Source organism: Cyprinodon tularosa, unplaced genomic scaffold (genome assembly GCF_016077235.1).
Source record: "Cyprinodon tularosa strain WSP-4 unplaced genomic scaffold, ASM1607723v1 ctg1146, whole genome shotgun sequence".
Taxonomy (NCBI): Eukaryota; Metazoa; Chordata; class Actinopteri; order Cyprinodontiformes; family Cyprinodontidae; genus Cyprinodon; species Cyprinodon tularosa.
In genome coordinates, this window is record NW_024037944.1 from 75,475 (window position 1) to 93,428 (window position 17,954).

Here is a 17,954-nt window from a genome sequence, read left to right on the forward strand (position 1 = left end):
CTTTGAGTTTTTCGGATTTCATTTTAATATTTTAATCATTTTTTTTAATTTTCAAAAATTATTTTTCACATTTTATTCATTTTTTTTTATCAAATTGCAGTATTTTTAAAATTTGTTTTACAGATTAATTCTCGTCTGGAGTGAGGAACGAAAACGCATTTTTATTGGCCCGCTGGACGTTAGCAACAGCATTGCGTTATTGAAGAGCTAGCCTTAGTATCGGGCTTGAAGTGCAGAGAATGCGATCTGTAAAATGCCTTATGAGTTTGAAAAACTTGATCTGAAAAGAGAAATTTAAAAAAATATATACAAAAATTGTAAAATATTAATTGTAAAAAAAAAGAAAGTGAAAAAAAACTTAAACTTTGAAAAAATAAAATTTGAGAGAAAGGCAAATGTACTCTTAAAAGTCTCTTTGATGTTTTTCAAAGTTTTATTACAGGATTGTACTTTTTACAGTTTACAAAACAAGTTCCATTATTGCTGCAACAATAATGGAACAAAATTCACTCCATAGCTATTCTGTAAAATCAGCAGTTGGCAGGAAGAATAACTGATTTATAGCAGAAATTAACACAAAACTCTTTAAATATAAACTGTCAATGTAAAATATGAAACCAAACCAAAGATTATTTGTATTTATGTTTAAGTATAAATACATATATATATATATATATATATATATATATTTTTTTTTTTTTTTTTTTTTTTTTTTTTTTTTTTTACATCCTATCACCATTTGTGATTGATTTATGGGTTTTCTTATATTCTTTCTATATTCTACATTTTTATTTAGAAATGTTCAATAATTACTAAAGCATCTTTTTTAATCATAAAGATAATCGATAGATGAATCAATTCCTAAAATAAATTCTGGATGACGCCCTAAAAGTCTCAGGGTTGGTTGTTCCTTTATGCATGGAGCTGAATAGCAGTAAAATATCTCTTAATATTCCTAAACTGGTCTTAAAAATCTCCTTAAACTTTGATCGTTAATCTTTTCCCACCAAATTTCTTCCTTCCAGACAATTTTCCACTAATATCTTTGTACTCAGCTCTCTAGGAGCTGCAGGGTTCTTTGGTTATGACCTTTTTTGGGGAGTCAGTTGCTGAACATTAATGGATGATCGTAACATTTCTGATATTTCTGATTCATTTTTTCATTAGCAGCAATAATAATAAAGCCTTGAACGCGACACTGTGAACAGAAACTATAAATAATCTCTTCTTGTTTTAAATTACTAGAACAAACATGTTTATGATTTTCTATTTTATCGACATGCAGAATGAGGTCAACTTGGAATTTCTGTCAAGTTTCTGGAATCCAGAAATCCGTTTTTAATCTCAGAGTTGTCGTCCTTCTCCTCCTCCTCAGGTTCGGAGTGAAGAGGAAGCCCGTCTACATCAACCTGATCAGGGACCCCATCGAGAGGCTGGTGTCTTATTATTACTTCCTACGTTTTGGGGACGACTACAGACCTGGGCTGAGACGCAGGAAACAAGGAGATAAGAAGGTTTAAAAATAAACGAGTCAAAAACGCTGATGCTGCTTTTTTCTCACTGGAAAAACCATCTAGAAATAAGTAAAAATGACTTAAATTAGGTGTATTTGCCCTTAACTTGAGTTAATGAGGTAGTTTGCCAATGGAAAGAGTATTTTTACTCTTAAAATAAGATAATTGGATAAAATATACTTAAAATAAGACAATACAATTGTTTCTTCTTATTTTAAGTTTAAATTGTCTTGTTCCATTGGCAAAATGTCTGTTTTAACAAATGCACTTATTTTAAGAAAATACATTTGTAAAATAAATATTTTGTTTGCAAATTAAATATTTAGATTTTTTATATATATTTAGTTACAAACTAAATGTTTAGTTTGTTAAATAAATATTTTTTAATTGGAGTAAAATATTTATAAAAAAAAAAATTATTTATATTTAACAAACTAAACATTTAGTTTGTAAAATAAATATTTTGTTTGCAAATTAAATATATATTTTTTTTATTTAGCTACAAACTAAATGTTTAGTTTGTTAAATAAATATTTTATTTGGAGTTAAATATTTATAAAAAAAAAACTAAATATTTAGCTCCAAACTAAATATTTATTTAACGAAGTAAACATTTAGTTTGTTAAATAAATATTTAGTTTGCAAATTAAATATTTAGGTTTTTTTATATTTTTTAATTGGAGTTAAATATTTATTTAAAAAAAAACAAAATATTTAGCTCCAAACTAAATATTTATTTAACGAACTAAACATTTAGTTTGTTAAATAAATATTTAGTTTGCAAATTAAATATTTAGGTTTTTTTTATATTTTTTAATTGGAGTAAAATATTTATTCAAAAAAAAATATAAATATTTATTTAACAAAAATAAATATTTTGTTTGCAAATTAAATATATATTTTTTTATTTAGCTACAAACTAAATGTTTAGTTTGTTAAATAAATATTTTATTTGGAGTTTATTTGGAAATATTTATTTTAAAAAACTAAATATTTAGCTCCAAACTAAATATTTATTTAACAAACTAAACATTTAGTTTGTTAAATAAATATTTAGTTTGCAAATGAAATATTTAGGGTTTATTTATTTTTATTTTTTTTTTATATTTAGCTACAAACTAAATGTTTAGTTTGTTAAATAAATATTTAATTTGGAATAAAATATTTATTTTAAAAAACTAAATATTTAGCTCCAAACTAAATATTTATTTAACAAACTAAACATTTAGTTTGTTAAATAAATATTTAGTTTGGAATAAAATATTTATTTTAAAAAACTAAATATTTAGCTCCAAACTAAATATTTATTTAACAAACTAAACATTTAGCTTGTTAAATAAATATTTAGTTTGCAATTGAAATATTTAGGGTTTTTTTTTGTTTTTGTTTTTTATATTTAGCTACAAACTAAATGTTTAGTTTGTTAAATAGATATTTAATTTGGAATAAAATATTTATTTTAAAAACCTAAATATTTAGTTCCAAACTAAATATTTATTTAACTAAGGTTTTTATAAATTAATGAATGATAGTGAAAAGTGACTTGGAAAAAAAACGAACCTCCTAATTAATCTCTTAAAATTCGCTAAATAACCATAAATATTGCTCCTAATTTCTGACTGCTGAACTGTACAAACAGCGCCCCCTATCTAATCAGTCAGAAGATGCGAGCATTAATGGGCCGACACTGAAACAGGACAAACCTTCCAATAGGAATCCTTCCTTCTGTCTGTGATCTGATTGGTCCTGGTGTGTTTCAGACGTTTGATGAGTGCGTATCAGCGGGCGGCTCAGACTGCGCTCCTGAGAAACTCTGGCTGCAGATCCCCTTCTTCTGTGGTCACTATTCTGAATGTTGGTGAGTTTCCTTCATTTCTGTCCTGATTTCCTCTTTGGTAGCAAACATCAGGTTTCCATGGCGATCCGTTGATCTCAGCTCCGTTCTTAAACAGCTGAATCCAGACATCAACATTCACTACTTAAAATGACCGCAGCTATTATTCCTCCATCTGACATTAAATAAAACCAAATACTTTATTGAGCCCAAAGGGAAAAGCAGACAATGGAGTATTAGCGCCGGGATGGACATTTGTTTTTTTTTTTTTTTAAATATGAGAATAAAGTCCTAAAATTACAAGAAGCAAGTTATATTTTATGGTAACTCTTACCAGAAGCCCTTTCTTCCCTAAAATGAGGATGTGGAGCATCATGAAGTTCTACTTTGGTATCAGTTTCAATAATAAGGAAATTTTACGTCTTTTAGCATCAAATTATTATCAGGATCAGAACTTTGAAAGGATTTTACAAACAACTTGGTCTGTATGGAAGAAAGGATGCTGGGAGCTTTCTTTCTGAAACGGATCGTGATCTCCTAATTTTATGATATTATTTTAATATTTAAAATAAAACATCTCTAGCCAGGCCTTAATACTCCATCGTAGGAATTAAATGTCACAGTAACTCATATGTTTTTGTTGTATTTTTAACAAGCTGTGTTAGAGGCTGATAGCTGTAGGGAGGAAGGACCTTTATGATGCTAAAGGAAGTCCCACAGCGGGACCTTCAGCCGCTGTTCTGTCAGCTCAGCATACGGCGTCAGGCCAGCATACCCTCAGTAGTTCAATAACTCAGTGCAATATTTATGTATATATACTCTTACCCTGTATATAGCTAGCTCTTACTCATAGAAAACATATTTATTGTGCAGGAATAAGGTCTTAGCTCTGTTACACTGGTAGCCAAGTAATCAACATTTCGGTGTCAAGATTCACCTTCTGTTTTTTGTGCAATGAAAATAAAGGAAGTCTAAGTAATATGATTACATAGAGTTTCCTGTCTCTGCTCTCCTTACAGCCAATCACGCTGTTTTATTTCATGATTTAGTCCGATTTTTGTTGCAGTTTTGTGCATAAAACAAAAAAAACCTCCCTCACTAGGTAAACTTCACACATTAGCTTTAAAAATAACCATTTTAAGTCCGTTTGAAGACGATCTTGTTATCCTCTGCAAACCCACCGGGTCGCCTGCGAACCGATTTAAAGCGTTTACAACTAATAACTCAGAATGCATGAAAATTCCAGCGGTAAAATGTTCACCAATATAGATGTTAGACAGCGTTGGAAAGCTTAGATTCTCCACTATTCAACCACCAAGTTCATTTTATGGACACAGTGGGCAGAAAAAGCCCAATTAACACAGATATAGCAGCAGGTCAGAACGTAAACAAAGCAGCCACAACAAGGAAGCAGGTCTTTATTACTGCTGTTCAAAATAGACCTATTATTTTCAAGAATAAAAAACAACTTTGAGTCAGGTTTGAACTGATACAGCTGAGACTGTGTTTTACTCACCTAATTTTATTGTATATATTCAGAAACGGGAAGGTTTTAGCTTTCAGATAATGTATCACACGTCATTTGGTTTACAGTTCCTCAGTTATTTCTAGGGATGCAGGATATCGGGATTTTGGCCGATATCCGATATGCCGATATTTTAAAACTCATGTAGCCGATAACCGATATCGATACCGATGTTAAAGCTGGACAAAAATAAGTAGTCATTGAAAATAGCAGTTTTGTTATCCATTTCTGACACTTTGAAAAATAATATACTCAAATATATTTTCATATGCTGATATCAAATAGATTATTAAAAACGCGGTATCGATCTATTTTACTTTCAAAATCTGGTGAAATTTCATCGTTCTGTTACAAACTCTGGTGATATTTTGCAAATTCTTGTGAGATTTTGTTAGTAAAATAGATCGATACCGCGTCAATATATCAACATATAAAAATATGGCAACATTTGGTGAATTTTCGGGGGATTTCGTAGCATAACGATGACATATAGCAATATTTCATTAGTAAAAGAGATTGATATGGTGTTTTTAAATGGCAATATATCAGCATATGAAGATATTGTGATATTTTAATGTATCAATATTTTTTCCCTCGTCTTTAGAAGTTTTTAAGTCTGTAAAAAAAGAAGTTTTTGAGGAAGAAGTAGTAGTATTTTTTTTTAAATTTTTTTATTTTAGACTTTAGAAACTCAGAAGCTGATCAAATATCGGGTTAAATATCGGTGGGGTGGCCGATGTCCGATATTCAGTTTTAAGGCCGATACCGATAGGGGGCCGATTATATCGTGCATCCCTAGTTATTTCCTTTTCCATTTGGGTAGGCAAAATAGGCGAGAAATATGAGCAACATGCAGATCAACCTATTTTTATTTATTTTTACTGTACATGAAGAACTGAAATTATTTTCAGATTATACATAAATAGATTAATTAATTTCATGGGGAAAAATGAATAACTTTAGGATTAGGATTAACTGGATGATAACAGCCTACTGGCACAATCTGAAGCCGTTCTATGGACCCGATAGCCGCTGATAACGATCAAGCGTGTGCAAGCGTATTACTAAGGGTATGCTGGCCTGATGGGGTATGCTGAGCTGACAGAACTCCGGTTTTTACTACTGTTGATATTAAAGTTCAGGCCTTTATTATTGGATGAATTAGAATCAGAAATACTTTAATAATCCCAGAGGGAAATTACTTTTGTTACACGCTCCAGTTACAGTTTTATATAATATATACACACATCCAACTACACAATATAATAAAGACAAAAAATAAGAATAAAAAGAGATAAAATATATACACATATAGCTCTTCTGTATAAATGAATCCAATAAGAAAAAAAAATGGAAAAAACAAAAATCAAAACATTAAGGCCAGACTTTAGGAAGGCTGATCTTAAACAGGTCAGACATCAGACTGATGCCAGAAGCTCGAACCACCTTCCCTCCTTCACTCTGTCTTTTAGTCCCTCTAGTGGTGAGCAGCAGCATTACAGCGGCCTGAAACAAAGCTGATCTCTGTTTAGGAACGTGGGCAGCCAGTGGGCTCTGGAACAGGCCAAATACAACCTGGTGAATGAATACCTGCTGGTGGGCGTCACTGAAGAGCTGGAGGACTTTGTGATGATGCTGGAGGCGGCGCTGCCACGTTTCTTCAGAGGAGCAACGGAGCTGTTTAAAACAGGTACTGAAAAGTTTAGCTGAACTGAAAGAAAAATCTATTTTTTTTAATATTTATTCTCCAACAGAACAGGTCCTTAAAACTTTTTTATTTAAAAAGTCAATGTATAACAATACGCTTAAAAACCTAATTTTATTTCAGTGTTTCATTCTGTTTTAAAGTAACAGATTATAATTAAAAATGTCTCCGAATTTTTACTGGTTGATGATTTTCTTTATTCAGACCCCCTGATTTTTAATTGGTTCCCCCTGGAATAGACATCCAGTATCTGTTCTAGGTTGTGTCCCTCTCTTCTTGTCCCTTTTCTTCTTGTTTTCCTCTCTATGTTTTGTACTCAGCTGACTTTTCATGCTGTCTCTAAAGGAATGAAAGATTTTTTCCAAGCACTAAGCTCACTTAGCTGATTGCTCCTTCCTGTGTTTCCAAAAAGGCCAAAGTAAATAACCCAGTCCTTCTTTTCACTGTAGACAAGCCATGATCTGCTTATCTGTTCTCCATTTTTCATTTGGATTTGGATGTGCAGCAAATGGACTGATCCAATATGGTGGAAGCATCAGTCAGACCCGATATTTCAGTGAAAGGGTGGAGTCAGAGTAAAAGAAATATGCAAGAGGGGGTCACTACAGTGGCTGAAGGTTGCAGGGAAGTGGGCTGCCATCGACTGGGAAGGGCCATCTGTGCAAAGCACTAAAAGTTAGAAACCACGACTCCGAGTAGCTGTACAGAAATTCACTCCAAACAGATAATCTCTCACCACACAGTTAAATTAAATCCCCTTAGAAATGTAAAAATTTAGTTATAACGAGACAAACTCCTTTATGCACTGCAAAAAGTATCTAGAAATAAATGAAAAAATTCTTAAATTAAGTGTATTTACCCTTAATTTAGTAGATAAATAAGATTTATCAATGGAGTGAGGTTAATTAGGTGGTTAGGATGAATCCACAGAAAAGCTGCACCTTCTGATAAGCCGCATGGTTCAAAGCGTGGGAAAAAAGTAGGGGCTTATAGTCAGGGAAATACGGTACTTTTAATTTGAGCAAGTAAATAAGATAATCTGCCAATGGAATGAGATTTTTTACTCTTAAAAGAAGATCATTAGATAATATGCAGTTAAGATAAGACAATGCAATTCTTTGTTCTTATTTTAAATGTAAATTATCTTGTTCCATTGAAGTCTCTAGCTTACCTCCTCAATTCAAGACAAATGCACTAATTTTAAGAAAAGAAATTTCATTTATTTGCAGTTCAAGAACAGAAATCTAACATTTTTGTTCTACTCTGGAAAAAAAATTAAAATCTGGATAAGTAATTTTTCTTAAAATAAGTGCATTTATTCTTGGATAGAGGAGATCAGAGAGACATTTTGTCAATGGAACAAGATAATTTACATTTAAATAATTGCATTATCTTATTTCAAGTGCATTTTATCTAATTATCTTATTTTAAGAGTAAAAATACTCATTCCATTGACAAACTACCTGCTCAAATTAAGGATAAATAGAATTAATTTAAGACATTTTTACTTATTTCTAGATTGTTTTTCCAGTTTTTTATGTCAACAGACATCTAACATGTATCTTTTTCCTTCAAAGGAAAGAAATCCCACTTAAGGCGGACCAGTGAGAAAAAGCCCCCCACTAAGGAGTCCATCGCCAAGCTGCAGCAGTCGGCCATCTGGAAGATGGAGAACGACTTCTATGAGTTTGCGCTGGAGCAGTTCCAGTTCGTCAGAGCCCACGCCGTCAGAGAAAAGGACGGCGAGCTCTACATGCTGGCCCAAAACTTCTTCTATGAAAAAATCTACCCCAAAAACTGAGCTTTGAAGAGTCTTCTGCATGTGAATAAAGCCACACGTTCTGGGGAGAAGATGGCGGGATGTGAGGCCGCTGCTGTTGCCTTCATATGTTAGCGGGGCGAAACGTTTCCGTAATCTGCGGATACCCGCCGCAGGGCCGGGGAGCGTCGGGACGCCCTCTCTGTCCACAGCAGAGGTCATGTGTGCCGTGGAGCCCACAGAAAACCCCGCCCACTGTGGATCAGTTTGTTTACACTGGAAAAACGAACTAGAAATATGTAAACCTTTCTTAAATTAAGTGTATTTACCCTTAATTTGAGCAGGTAAATGAGATGATTTCCCCGTGTAATGAGGATTTTAGACAAAATGCAAGTGAAATGAGACAATGCAATTGTGTTTTCTTATTTTAGATATAAATTGTCTTGTTCCATTGGCAAAATGTCTCTCTTACCTCCTCAATCCAAGAAAAATGCACTTATTTTAAGAAAAAATGACTTATTTAGATTTAACTTTTTTCCAGTGTAGCTTAAAAGAAGACGACACTGGCTCCGTACTGTTTGTGATTGGTTGTATTTTAGCTCTTTAATACTATTATTGTTCATTTGTGATTTTTCACAGTGAAGCGACATCATCATGACTAACCTGAAGAGACTGTAAAAAATTGACTTCCTGTTTTGTTTTGTAGAAAGGTGGATTGTTTACTGGGGCAGGTGTGTGTGTGTGTGTGTGTGTGTGTGTTTTCTACTTGATGTGTGACGCTTTTACACTAAATGTCACTGAAGTGTGTCGGGACGTTACGGCCACGATGCTGCTTCTCCAAACATTTCGGCAGAGGGTTGAAGATTTAGTGGAGATTCACTGATCAATGAAGAGCCGTTTTACTCAAAATTAAATAAAATTACAGTTATAGAATTAGATTAAGTTAAGTATTAATAAATATTCCATTAAAAAATATTTCCTTATGAAATAAAATGTAATATATATTCAAAAATAATTTTCATTTATGTAATTCAAGATTTATTTGCTGATTTAAGCTTCATATGATCTTTTTATCTTTTTCACTTTATGATTTATTTATTTCAAAATATATTTATCAAAAAGCTTTTTATTTCAAGATTTGTTCATTTGAGAATATATATTTTTCAAAATAAAAGGTTTTACTCCTTTTTATACCTTTACTTTATTTGAAAGGGCAGATTTCTCTGAGGAATTAAACCCCCTCCTTCAAAGGTTTAAGCTCCGCCCACACATTTGAATATACAAACAAGAAATAAAAATAAAAAAACACAGAAATAAAAAGCCTAAAAAAACAAACTACAAAATAAAAGTCCTAAAACAGCTCAAAAAGGTTTCCAAAAATAAATGTGTTAATAAAATAAAATAAAACATCAAGTGAATAATTTCACAAATAAATACATTTAATAATAAATCTTTTAATTCACATGTTTTTAAGAAAAAATAAATAAAATTGTACATCTTGAAATACATAAATAACGAATGACAAAATAAACTAAATATTATAAATAGTAATAAACTAAAAATATTTTTATTCTGTATTTTGTGGTGTTCCATGGGTATATTTAATTAATTTGATGGAATATACGGTAATTATTTATCTTCTAGTATCTACTTAATTTTGAATGAAACGGCTCTCCGTACCGATCATCTGTTCATCGACGATTTTTATGACCTTCAGATTTTTGGAAAAGTTTCATGCACCAATTCAAATAATAGCTGCATTTTTTAGGAAACTATTTTTAAAATAATTTATGTTGGGAGCAGAGGTGACGTCACACTGTGTGTGAGAAAAATTACAAAGACTAAAATGGTATTTCCCAGACTTTTTGGGTTGTCCCAATCCCCCCCAGCCCAACCGATCTGTTCAACAGTTAAAGAAAACTGCTGTAAAACATCTAATGAAATAAACTACAATCTCATTCAAATCACAAAACGAACACTTGTAGAGCGTAATTATTTGCACACATTTCTAGTAACATCATTGTATTGGTCAGTATGAGCTTTAGGAGTCGGCCTTTGTAGAATGTAATCTGTTAAAAGCCTGTTGAAAATATTGCAATTCATAAAACTCAATCAAAAAAGAGAAAACAAATAGAACCTGAAAAAGTTAAGGGAAAAAATGTGGAATAAATGAGATCTTAGTAAAGAGCAAAGTTACTCACAATAATATGTTTTTATCAAGAAGTTATTCTGAGTTTTAATTCTAGATTGCATCTTTTTTTTCCAAATTTCCCAATAAAGATTTTTTTCTTTGCTTGCAACATTTATGGAACAAAATTCACTCCATATTTACCCCACCTGAGACCGATACATCGGTCATTAGCAGGATGTTGAAGATCTTGGCATCTTGCGGAGGACATGATGTGTTTGAACCAGTGTAGATCTTGACCTTTCAGGAGCGTAGAGCATCTTCTAGATCAGGTTTAACCAATTAAAAATCAGCATCAACCAGTAAAGGTTACTTTAAACAGAATTTAACACAGAAATAAAATGAGGTGTTTATGCTTCTATATCTATCATACATTGAAGTTTTAGATAAAAAAAAAATATTTTAAAAAATAGAAAATTTTTCCATTTTAAATTGAAAAAGGTTTTTTTTTTTAAGTAGAACAATAATCGTTCAGTTTGGTTTATAGACAATTTCCTGACTCACTTTTTTTTTAATAAAACCCCTGAACTGAGCGTTTGTTATTTTCTTTCTTTTTTCTGTCTTAATGTTGGCAGTGGGCTTTAGGCTGCCCTGCAAGGCTTTAAACCTGGGTTTAACCGGAGACTAAGCCATTCTCAAGCACATATCAAGGAGCTAATTTTGAGCCTGGATCCAGATTTATTGTTGATTCTGTTCATGGTGGAGAATCCGGCTTCACAGCAGCAGGTTGAGCCAAACATCCTCTAAATGTGCAGGGTCATCTTTGAGCACGCCGTTTCACTTTTCTTTCACCAGTTCACCGCAGTTCTTCCAGCAGTCCACACTTTCTCTGCTCTCTTTTTCTCATGGTCTTCTCCTTCTTTCCCATCGCCCGGCTTGCCACAGGTTTGCCTGCTGTGTCTAAAAGTAGCAGCAGCAGCAACCCAGACTGACAGCTCATTGGCTCATTTGGATCACGTGCAGCCTGGAGCCGGACGCTCCCCAGGGCTTTACCGTATTAACAGGAGAAGAGGCGCAAGTGAAATTACAGACTGTTGCTTTCTGAAACGGAGAACCCAGGTATGGAGGACTTTACCCCAGAACTTACCCTGGATCGCCACTAATCCTGCTTTACACACTGAATCTTTTCTTTTCTCAATTCTCCATCCGCTCTACTCTATGCGTATTTCCTGTTTGGTTCCTTACCGGCTTGTTTTGTTTGTCTGACCGCCATTGTGGAAAACAACTGATGGAGCAGCTAGAAGAGCGAGGTGCTTGAGAACGCTGAGACCCTTTTTCCACCTGGATCTCCGCTCTTTTTGGCCCTCATGTCCCTCCGTTGTCGCACAAACTTGCCTCCACTTTCTCACCGTCTCGGCCGTATCTAGACCCACAGCTAGTTCCTGATTGGTCCTCTGGCGTTGTGGTGTGGAATAACATAGCGCAGACCACGCTTTAATGTTGGGCAGAAATCAAAGTTATCTGCGACACGCTGCTGCTGGAGGATAACCAGGCCTTAATGCTACGGTCAGACCGCAATCAGCAGAGGCAGCAAAAGCAGCTAGTTTCCATGCAAAGTCAATTGTCCTGCAGCGCGTTTAGAGCAGCTGAAGCAGCGCCTCATGAGCATCTGAGGGGCTTCAGCAGCTGCTGGAGTTGGAAAAATTGAACTTTAGCTGCTGAACGCTCCACATCGACCAATTAGAGAAGCTGATCTGGGAGCTGGCAGGGAGTCAGACGCAGCACTGCTGATGCAGAGCGCTATGATCACTCCTCTGAAACAGTTTATTAACGCCTAAATTAACTTCAAACGTAGAAACCTGCTGGCAGAATATGTTGGCTTTTATTATCCTGCTGCCTGCAGTTTGTAGCACAGACCTGAAAAACGCTAACATCTACTTCCAGCCGCCACCAACAGGAGGGGAAAACCCCCAAGAGGCGAGCGGGCCTGAGCCAACTGCTGCTGGGGATTCCCAGTGACAGCGCAGCGCCGGTATGTTGTCTCTCCCTTGCTCCTTCTAGTTACTTCTGTTCACACTTGCTCCCTATTAGCTAATTAGTGCTTCCAATTTAATCTCAGAGTTCTGCGTAACATTTTCCACGAAAGTGTTCCTGTTCCTCCCAAACACCTCACATCTTTGTCAGTGAAGCCGAGTGCTCCACATCTCTGCCTTCATGGTGCCCATCTACATTACAAGCCAGAATTCTGGAACTTAAGTCAGAATTCCGAGATTAAAGTCAGAATTCCAAGGAAAGCCATAATTCTGGGATTAAATTCAAAATTCCGAGTTTAAAGTCAGAATTTTGAGATTAAAGTCAGAATTCCGAGATTGAAGTCAAAGTTCTGAGAAAAAGTCGGAATTCTAAGAAGAAAAAAAATTTGAATCCTGAGATTATAGTCAGAATTGTGAGCAAATAAAGTCAGAATTCTGAGAGTAAAAACAGAATTCAGATTAAAGTCAGAATTCTGGGATTAAAGTCAGAATTCTCAGATTAAACTGAAATAATATTTAAAAATCAGTTAACCTTTTTAGTTTTGGTCCTAATCCTCTTCCATAAAACCAGTTTGTTGGTGTTTTCAGGTGCGCCCCTGTCCGGCCCAGAGCCGGCCAGCAGTCGGAGCCTCCTCCGCAGCTCTGCGGCTCCTCTGGGCGGACGCTTCCACTCCAATCACCGCCTCCCTCCCTCCCTCCCCCCCTCTCTCTCCAGCGGGACATTTCTGCCTTAGTTTTTATTTTTTTACATATGAGCGCCAGTCCACCCTCCGGGACTCCATCTGGACGCTGAGGCCCCGCGTTTAGGAAGAGCTCAGACGGCATGGGAAGCCCCGTGTTAGCGATGGTTTGGCCCAAATAATCCCGTCTTTCAGTCGCCAGAGAGGGAAACTTGAAGCAAGCGGTGTTTTCGGAGCCCCCCCTCCGCAGGATTTGATTCAAAGGCGAATTCAAGATGGCCGCTGATTCCGTGCAGGTAGGAAAAGTTGACAACTGTTGCGAAAAGTGCGCAAACTCCCGCCGATAGGAGCGATTAGCCGCTTAGCGAGGAGTTTAGCGTCATTAATGGAGGTTGTTTGCGGTTCGGTGGTTCTGTTCGGGTCCAAAGCCGCCGACTGATCCCAGAGGACAGTCCGGGATCCTGCCATGGATCGAGGCCTGGGAAACAGTCTGAGTTCCTCTGGAATATTCAGCTCAGTCACAGAGTTTCTGCTGGTGGAAGTTATTGTTCTTTAAAGAAAAAGAAAAGTAAAACTAACAGCGAAGTGCTGCTTTATTTAAAATAAATAAATAAATAAGTAAATAAATGTTTTATTAAAGATTATAACAGTAAAGTTAGCCTGCTTCTCTTCTGTAAACTGGTTAGCTGCTCCCGTGTCGCATTGATTTATGGGAAAATAGTAAAAACAAGCGTTTGTTTACTAAAGAAGTTGTCCTAAACTTTTTAAACTGGTTAAACTTGCGAGCAGCCACAGGCTGCCGCCAGGAAATGTGTTTTTTTTTTAGCAGCCCCCTGTTCCCACGGTGTAAACGGAGCGTGTCGGTGTTTAGGATCAATAAGGATCCAGATTAATGTGGTTTCATTTGGGTGACGTCAGCTCCAGGAGCAGACGTCCCAAGTTTGGTATTAAGGTGAGGTGGGTTCATGTAAACACGTTCAAAGCGAAGCAGATGTTCTAATGACACGGATGTTAAATAAAGAGGGAAATAAAACAAGTTTTAAACCATCACATGATCATGTCTGAGGTAGAAAAAGGAAGGTTAAGCGTTTTAAACATGCATTGTTCATTGGATGTGGTAAAAAAGTGGTGACATAATGCTAGATTTACTTAAAACTTTAACGTATTAAAGTTTCTCTGTCAGCATCAGGGGCGGATTTAGGAAATTTGGGGCCCTAGGCAGAGACAGGCAGGGGCTCCTCTGAATGGAGAAGACATAAACAGCCCCATTCTCCAGATGTAGAAATGTTAATAGAATAGACATCCGTGATCTGTTCTAGGTTGTGTCCCTCTCTTCTTGTCCCTTTTCTTCTTGTTTTCCTCTCTATGTTTTGTACTCAGCTGACTTTTCATGCTGTCTCTAAAGGAATGAAAGATTTTTTCCAAGCACTAAGCTCACTTAGCTGATTGCTCCTTCCTGTGTTTCCAAAAAGGCCAAAGTAAATAACCCAGTCCTTCTTTTCACTGCAGACAAGCCATGATCTGCTTATCTGTTCTCCATTTTTCATTTGGATGAAATAATAGCTGCATGAATCATGACAGCAGACAAGATAGAGGAGAGCAGGAGGCGGGGTTACCAATCTACTCGCTCTGGAGAGCAGAGTTCGCTGCTTTTAGATGTTGTCTCCAAAGTCTCCAGTAGCAGAAAAAAGTCTCTAGATTTGGCGCTAGGAGCTTTTTAGAAATCAAAGTGCTAGAGGGGTCTGAAAAGTGGCTAAATATAGCGACTAAAGCGCTAAGTTGGCAACACTGCTCTTTGCATGGTTTGTTTTCAAATGGTTTGCTGCTGTCTGTTTGGACCTTTCTGAACATGTGCAGCAAATGGACTGATCCAATATGGTGGACACTGATGGGGGGGGCTGAGACGCACTTAATATTATCAGCGTTCTGATGGCATTTTAGCCAAAGGATTTTAATCAAAAAAATAATTAATATGCAGAAATAAGGAATAGTTATATTAACCATACATGGAAACTCTCCGCGTTTCTCAATTCACTAGAACGCGAGTACGGACTCGTCTCACCAAGTATGTTCTTGAGAAGAACACAAGAAAGTCTGGACTTGGTGAGAACAGGAGCACGCAGCATAAAATTGGGTCAATTGGAACAGAAGCGAATTCATGATGTCATCACACGCTCAGCTCGTCTAAAGCTGCATTTATCCTCCTGTTATTAATAGTCTCCAGTTCAGAGGTCTTCAACAGGGGGTCTGCGACCCCTAGGGGGTCCACAGAGGTCCTGATTGGGGGTCGTAAAAGCTTTGGTTCTTTAGGCTTTTTTGTTTTTAGATTTCTCCCGCTGCAAATTTTCTCCACTAATTGAAATGTCTTTAAATCCACATGAACATGAATCCAACAGACTGTAGTAAACAGATAAATGGAGGCAGAAGATGTCTTTCAGTCATCAATGCTCACATTCAGCGACACACAGGAGCTCTTTCAAGCTGGACACCGTTTCATTCACAACACCTGTCCCATCAACCAGGAATCAGAAATACTTTAATAATCCCAGGGAGGGATTACTTTAGTTACATTACTTCATCTGTAATAGAGTGACTATAGGACCAGTTTGATAGAACACTATTTCATACAATATATATAATTAGGGGGTCCCCGCTCCATCTAACCATCAGTTTGGGGTCCTTGGCCTGGAAAACGAAGAAGATCTCCCCTGTAGATAATAATAAATGACTTTTTTCATCTAGTGGGGGAATAATAATGAACACAGTCAGATAAACACAAATCAAATGAACATTTTGCCAAATATAACAAAAACATTTTCATCAGAGCCAGCGGTCCTTCCCACACGGCTATGCAGAGAGAGGGCCGCCGTTAGCCTCGGAGGTCCGCTAGTTGCCACAGTCCTCTCAACTTTGGAATATTTTTATTTTAATTCCGCATTAAATCGGTAAATGAACCATACAGTGACACTTTAAATTAGGGCTGGGCGATATAGAAAAAAAGCTTATCTATAAAAAAAAAAAAATGCATATTGATCGATATTGATAATTATTGAAAAGATTTGAAACCATATTTTATGTGCAGCTCTGCCTGGACGTTTTGTAATATTGCTAAATGATTTAATTTTAGTAAAAAACACAAACACAGACTTCCAATTAAATCTTTATTTAACCAACTTTTTTAACCATAACAGAATTGTTGTAAAGAAAAATAACTTGAGAGACCTGAGTTATGTTATTAAATACTGACAAAGAATAAACTAAAGTGACCAGAAAAGTGACCAAGATAAATATAACAAATAAATAAATGCCCCCCCACCGCCGCCGCCGTTTCCTGCTTTAACCTGAGTTATTACTTTGAAGTTTCTGGCCCCTCAGCATTTTTCTCTCAATTGTTAGAACTACGTGGGAAACTGCCCAGAACTGAAAATATACAGGTGCTGGTCATAAAATTAGAATATCATGAAAAAGTAGATTGATTTCAGTAATTCCATTTAAAAAGTGAAACTTGTATATTATATTCATACATTACATACAAACTCATATATTTCAGATGTTTATTTTGTTTAATTTTGATGATTACAAATGACAACAAATGAAAATCTCAAATTCATCATATCAGAAAATTAGAATATTGTGAAATGGTTCAAAATTGATGGCCCCTGGTGCCACACTCTAATCAGCTAATTAACTCAAACCACCTGCAAAAGCCTTTAAATGGTCTTTCAGTCTAGTTCTATAGGCTACACAATCATGGGGAAGACTGCTGACTTGACAGTTGTCCAAAAGACGACCATCGACACCTTGCACAAGGAGGGCAAGACACAAAAGGTCATCGCTAAAGAGGCTGGCTGTTCACAGAGCTCAGTGTCCAAGCACATTAATAGAGAGGCGAAGGGAAGGAAAAGATGTGGTCGAAAAAAGTGTACAAGCAAGAGAGATAACCGCACCCTGGAGAGGATTGTGAAACAAAACCCCTTCAAAAATGTGGGGGAGATTCACAAAGAGTGGACTGCAGCTGGAGTGAGTGCTTCAAGAACCACCACACACAGACGTATGAAAGACATGGGTTTCTGCTGTCGCATTCCTTGTGTCAAGCCACTCTTGAACCACAGACAGCGTCAGAAGCGTCTTGCCTGGGCTAAAGAGAAACAGGACTGGACTGCTGGTGAGTGGTCCAAAGTCATGTTCTCTGATGAAAGTAAATTTTGCATTTCCTTTGGAAATCAAGGTCCCAGAGTCTGGAGGAAAAGAAGAGAGGCACTTCATCCACGTTGCTTGAAGTCCAGTGTAAAGTTTCCACAGTCAGTGATGGTTTGGGGTGCCATGTCATCTGCTGGTGTTGGTCCATTGTGTTTTCTGAGGTCCAGGGTCAACGCAGCCACATACCAGGAAGTTTTAGAGCACTTCATGCTTCCTGCAGCTGACCAACTTTTTGGAGATGCAGATTTCATTTTCCAACAGGACTTGGCACCTGCACACAGTGCCAAAGCTACCAGTACCTGGTTGAAGGACCATGGTATCCCTGTTCTTAATTGGCCAGCAAACTCTCCTGACCTTAACCCCATAGAAAATCTATGGGGTATTGTGAAGAAGAAGATGCAATACACCAGACCCAACAATTCAGAAGAGCTAAAAGCCACTATTAGAGCAACCTGGGCTATCATAACACCTGAGCAGTGCCACAGACTGATCGACTCCATGCCACGCCGCATTGCTGCAGTAATACAGGCCAAAGGAGGCCCAACTAAATACTGAGTGCTGTACATGCTCATACTT

The 17,954-nt window shown here is 36.3% G+C and overlaps 2 protein-coding genes across 2 annotated transcripts in view; both read left to right on the plus strand.

The window, feature by feature from the left end:
• hs2st1a (heparan sulfate 2-O-sulfotransferase 1a) overlaps positions 1 to 9,669 on the plus strand; it is a 55,702-nt gene extending 46,033 nt beyond the window's left edge. The window contains exons 5-8 of the mRNA XM_038304804.1: positions 1,376 to 1,514; positions 3,275 to 3,372; positions 6,406 to 6,563; positions 8,156 to 9,669. Coding sequence (XP_038160732.1) covers positions 1,376 to 1,514; positions 3,275 to 3,372; positions 6,406 to 6,563; positions 8,156 to 8,379 — 619 coding nt within the window. The 3' untranslated portion in view covers positions 8,380 to 9,669. The remainder of the gene's footprint in view (positions 1 to 1,375; positions 1,515 to 3,274; positions 3,373 to 6,405; positions 6,564 to 8,155) is intronic.
• A 3,521-nt stretch (positions 9,670 to 13,190) lies between these two features.
• LOC119796321 (serine/threonine-protein kinase N2-like) overlaps positions 13,191 to 17,954 on the plus strand; it is a 40,134-nt gene continuing 35,370 nt past the window's right edge. Inside the window, exon 1 of the mRNA XM_038304834.1 lies at positions 13,191 to 13,474. Within this exon, the coding sequence (XP_038160762.1) occupies positions 13,454 to 13,474 (21 nt within the window). The 5' untranslated portion in view covers positions 13,191 to 13,453. The remainder of the gene's footprint in view (positions 13,475 to 17,954) is intronic.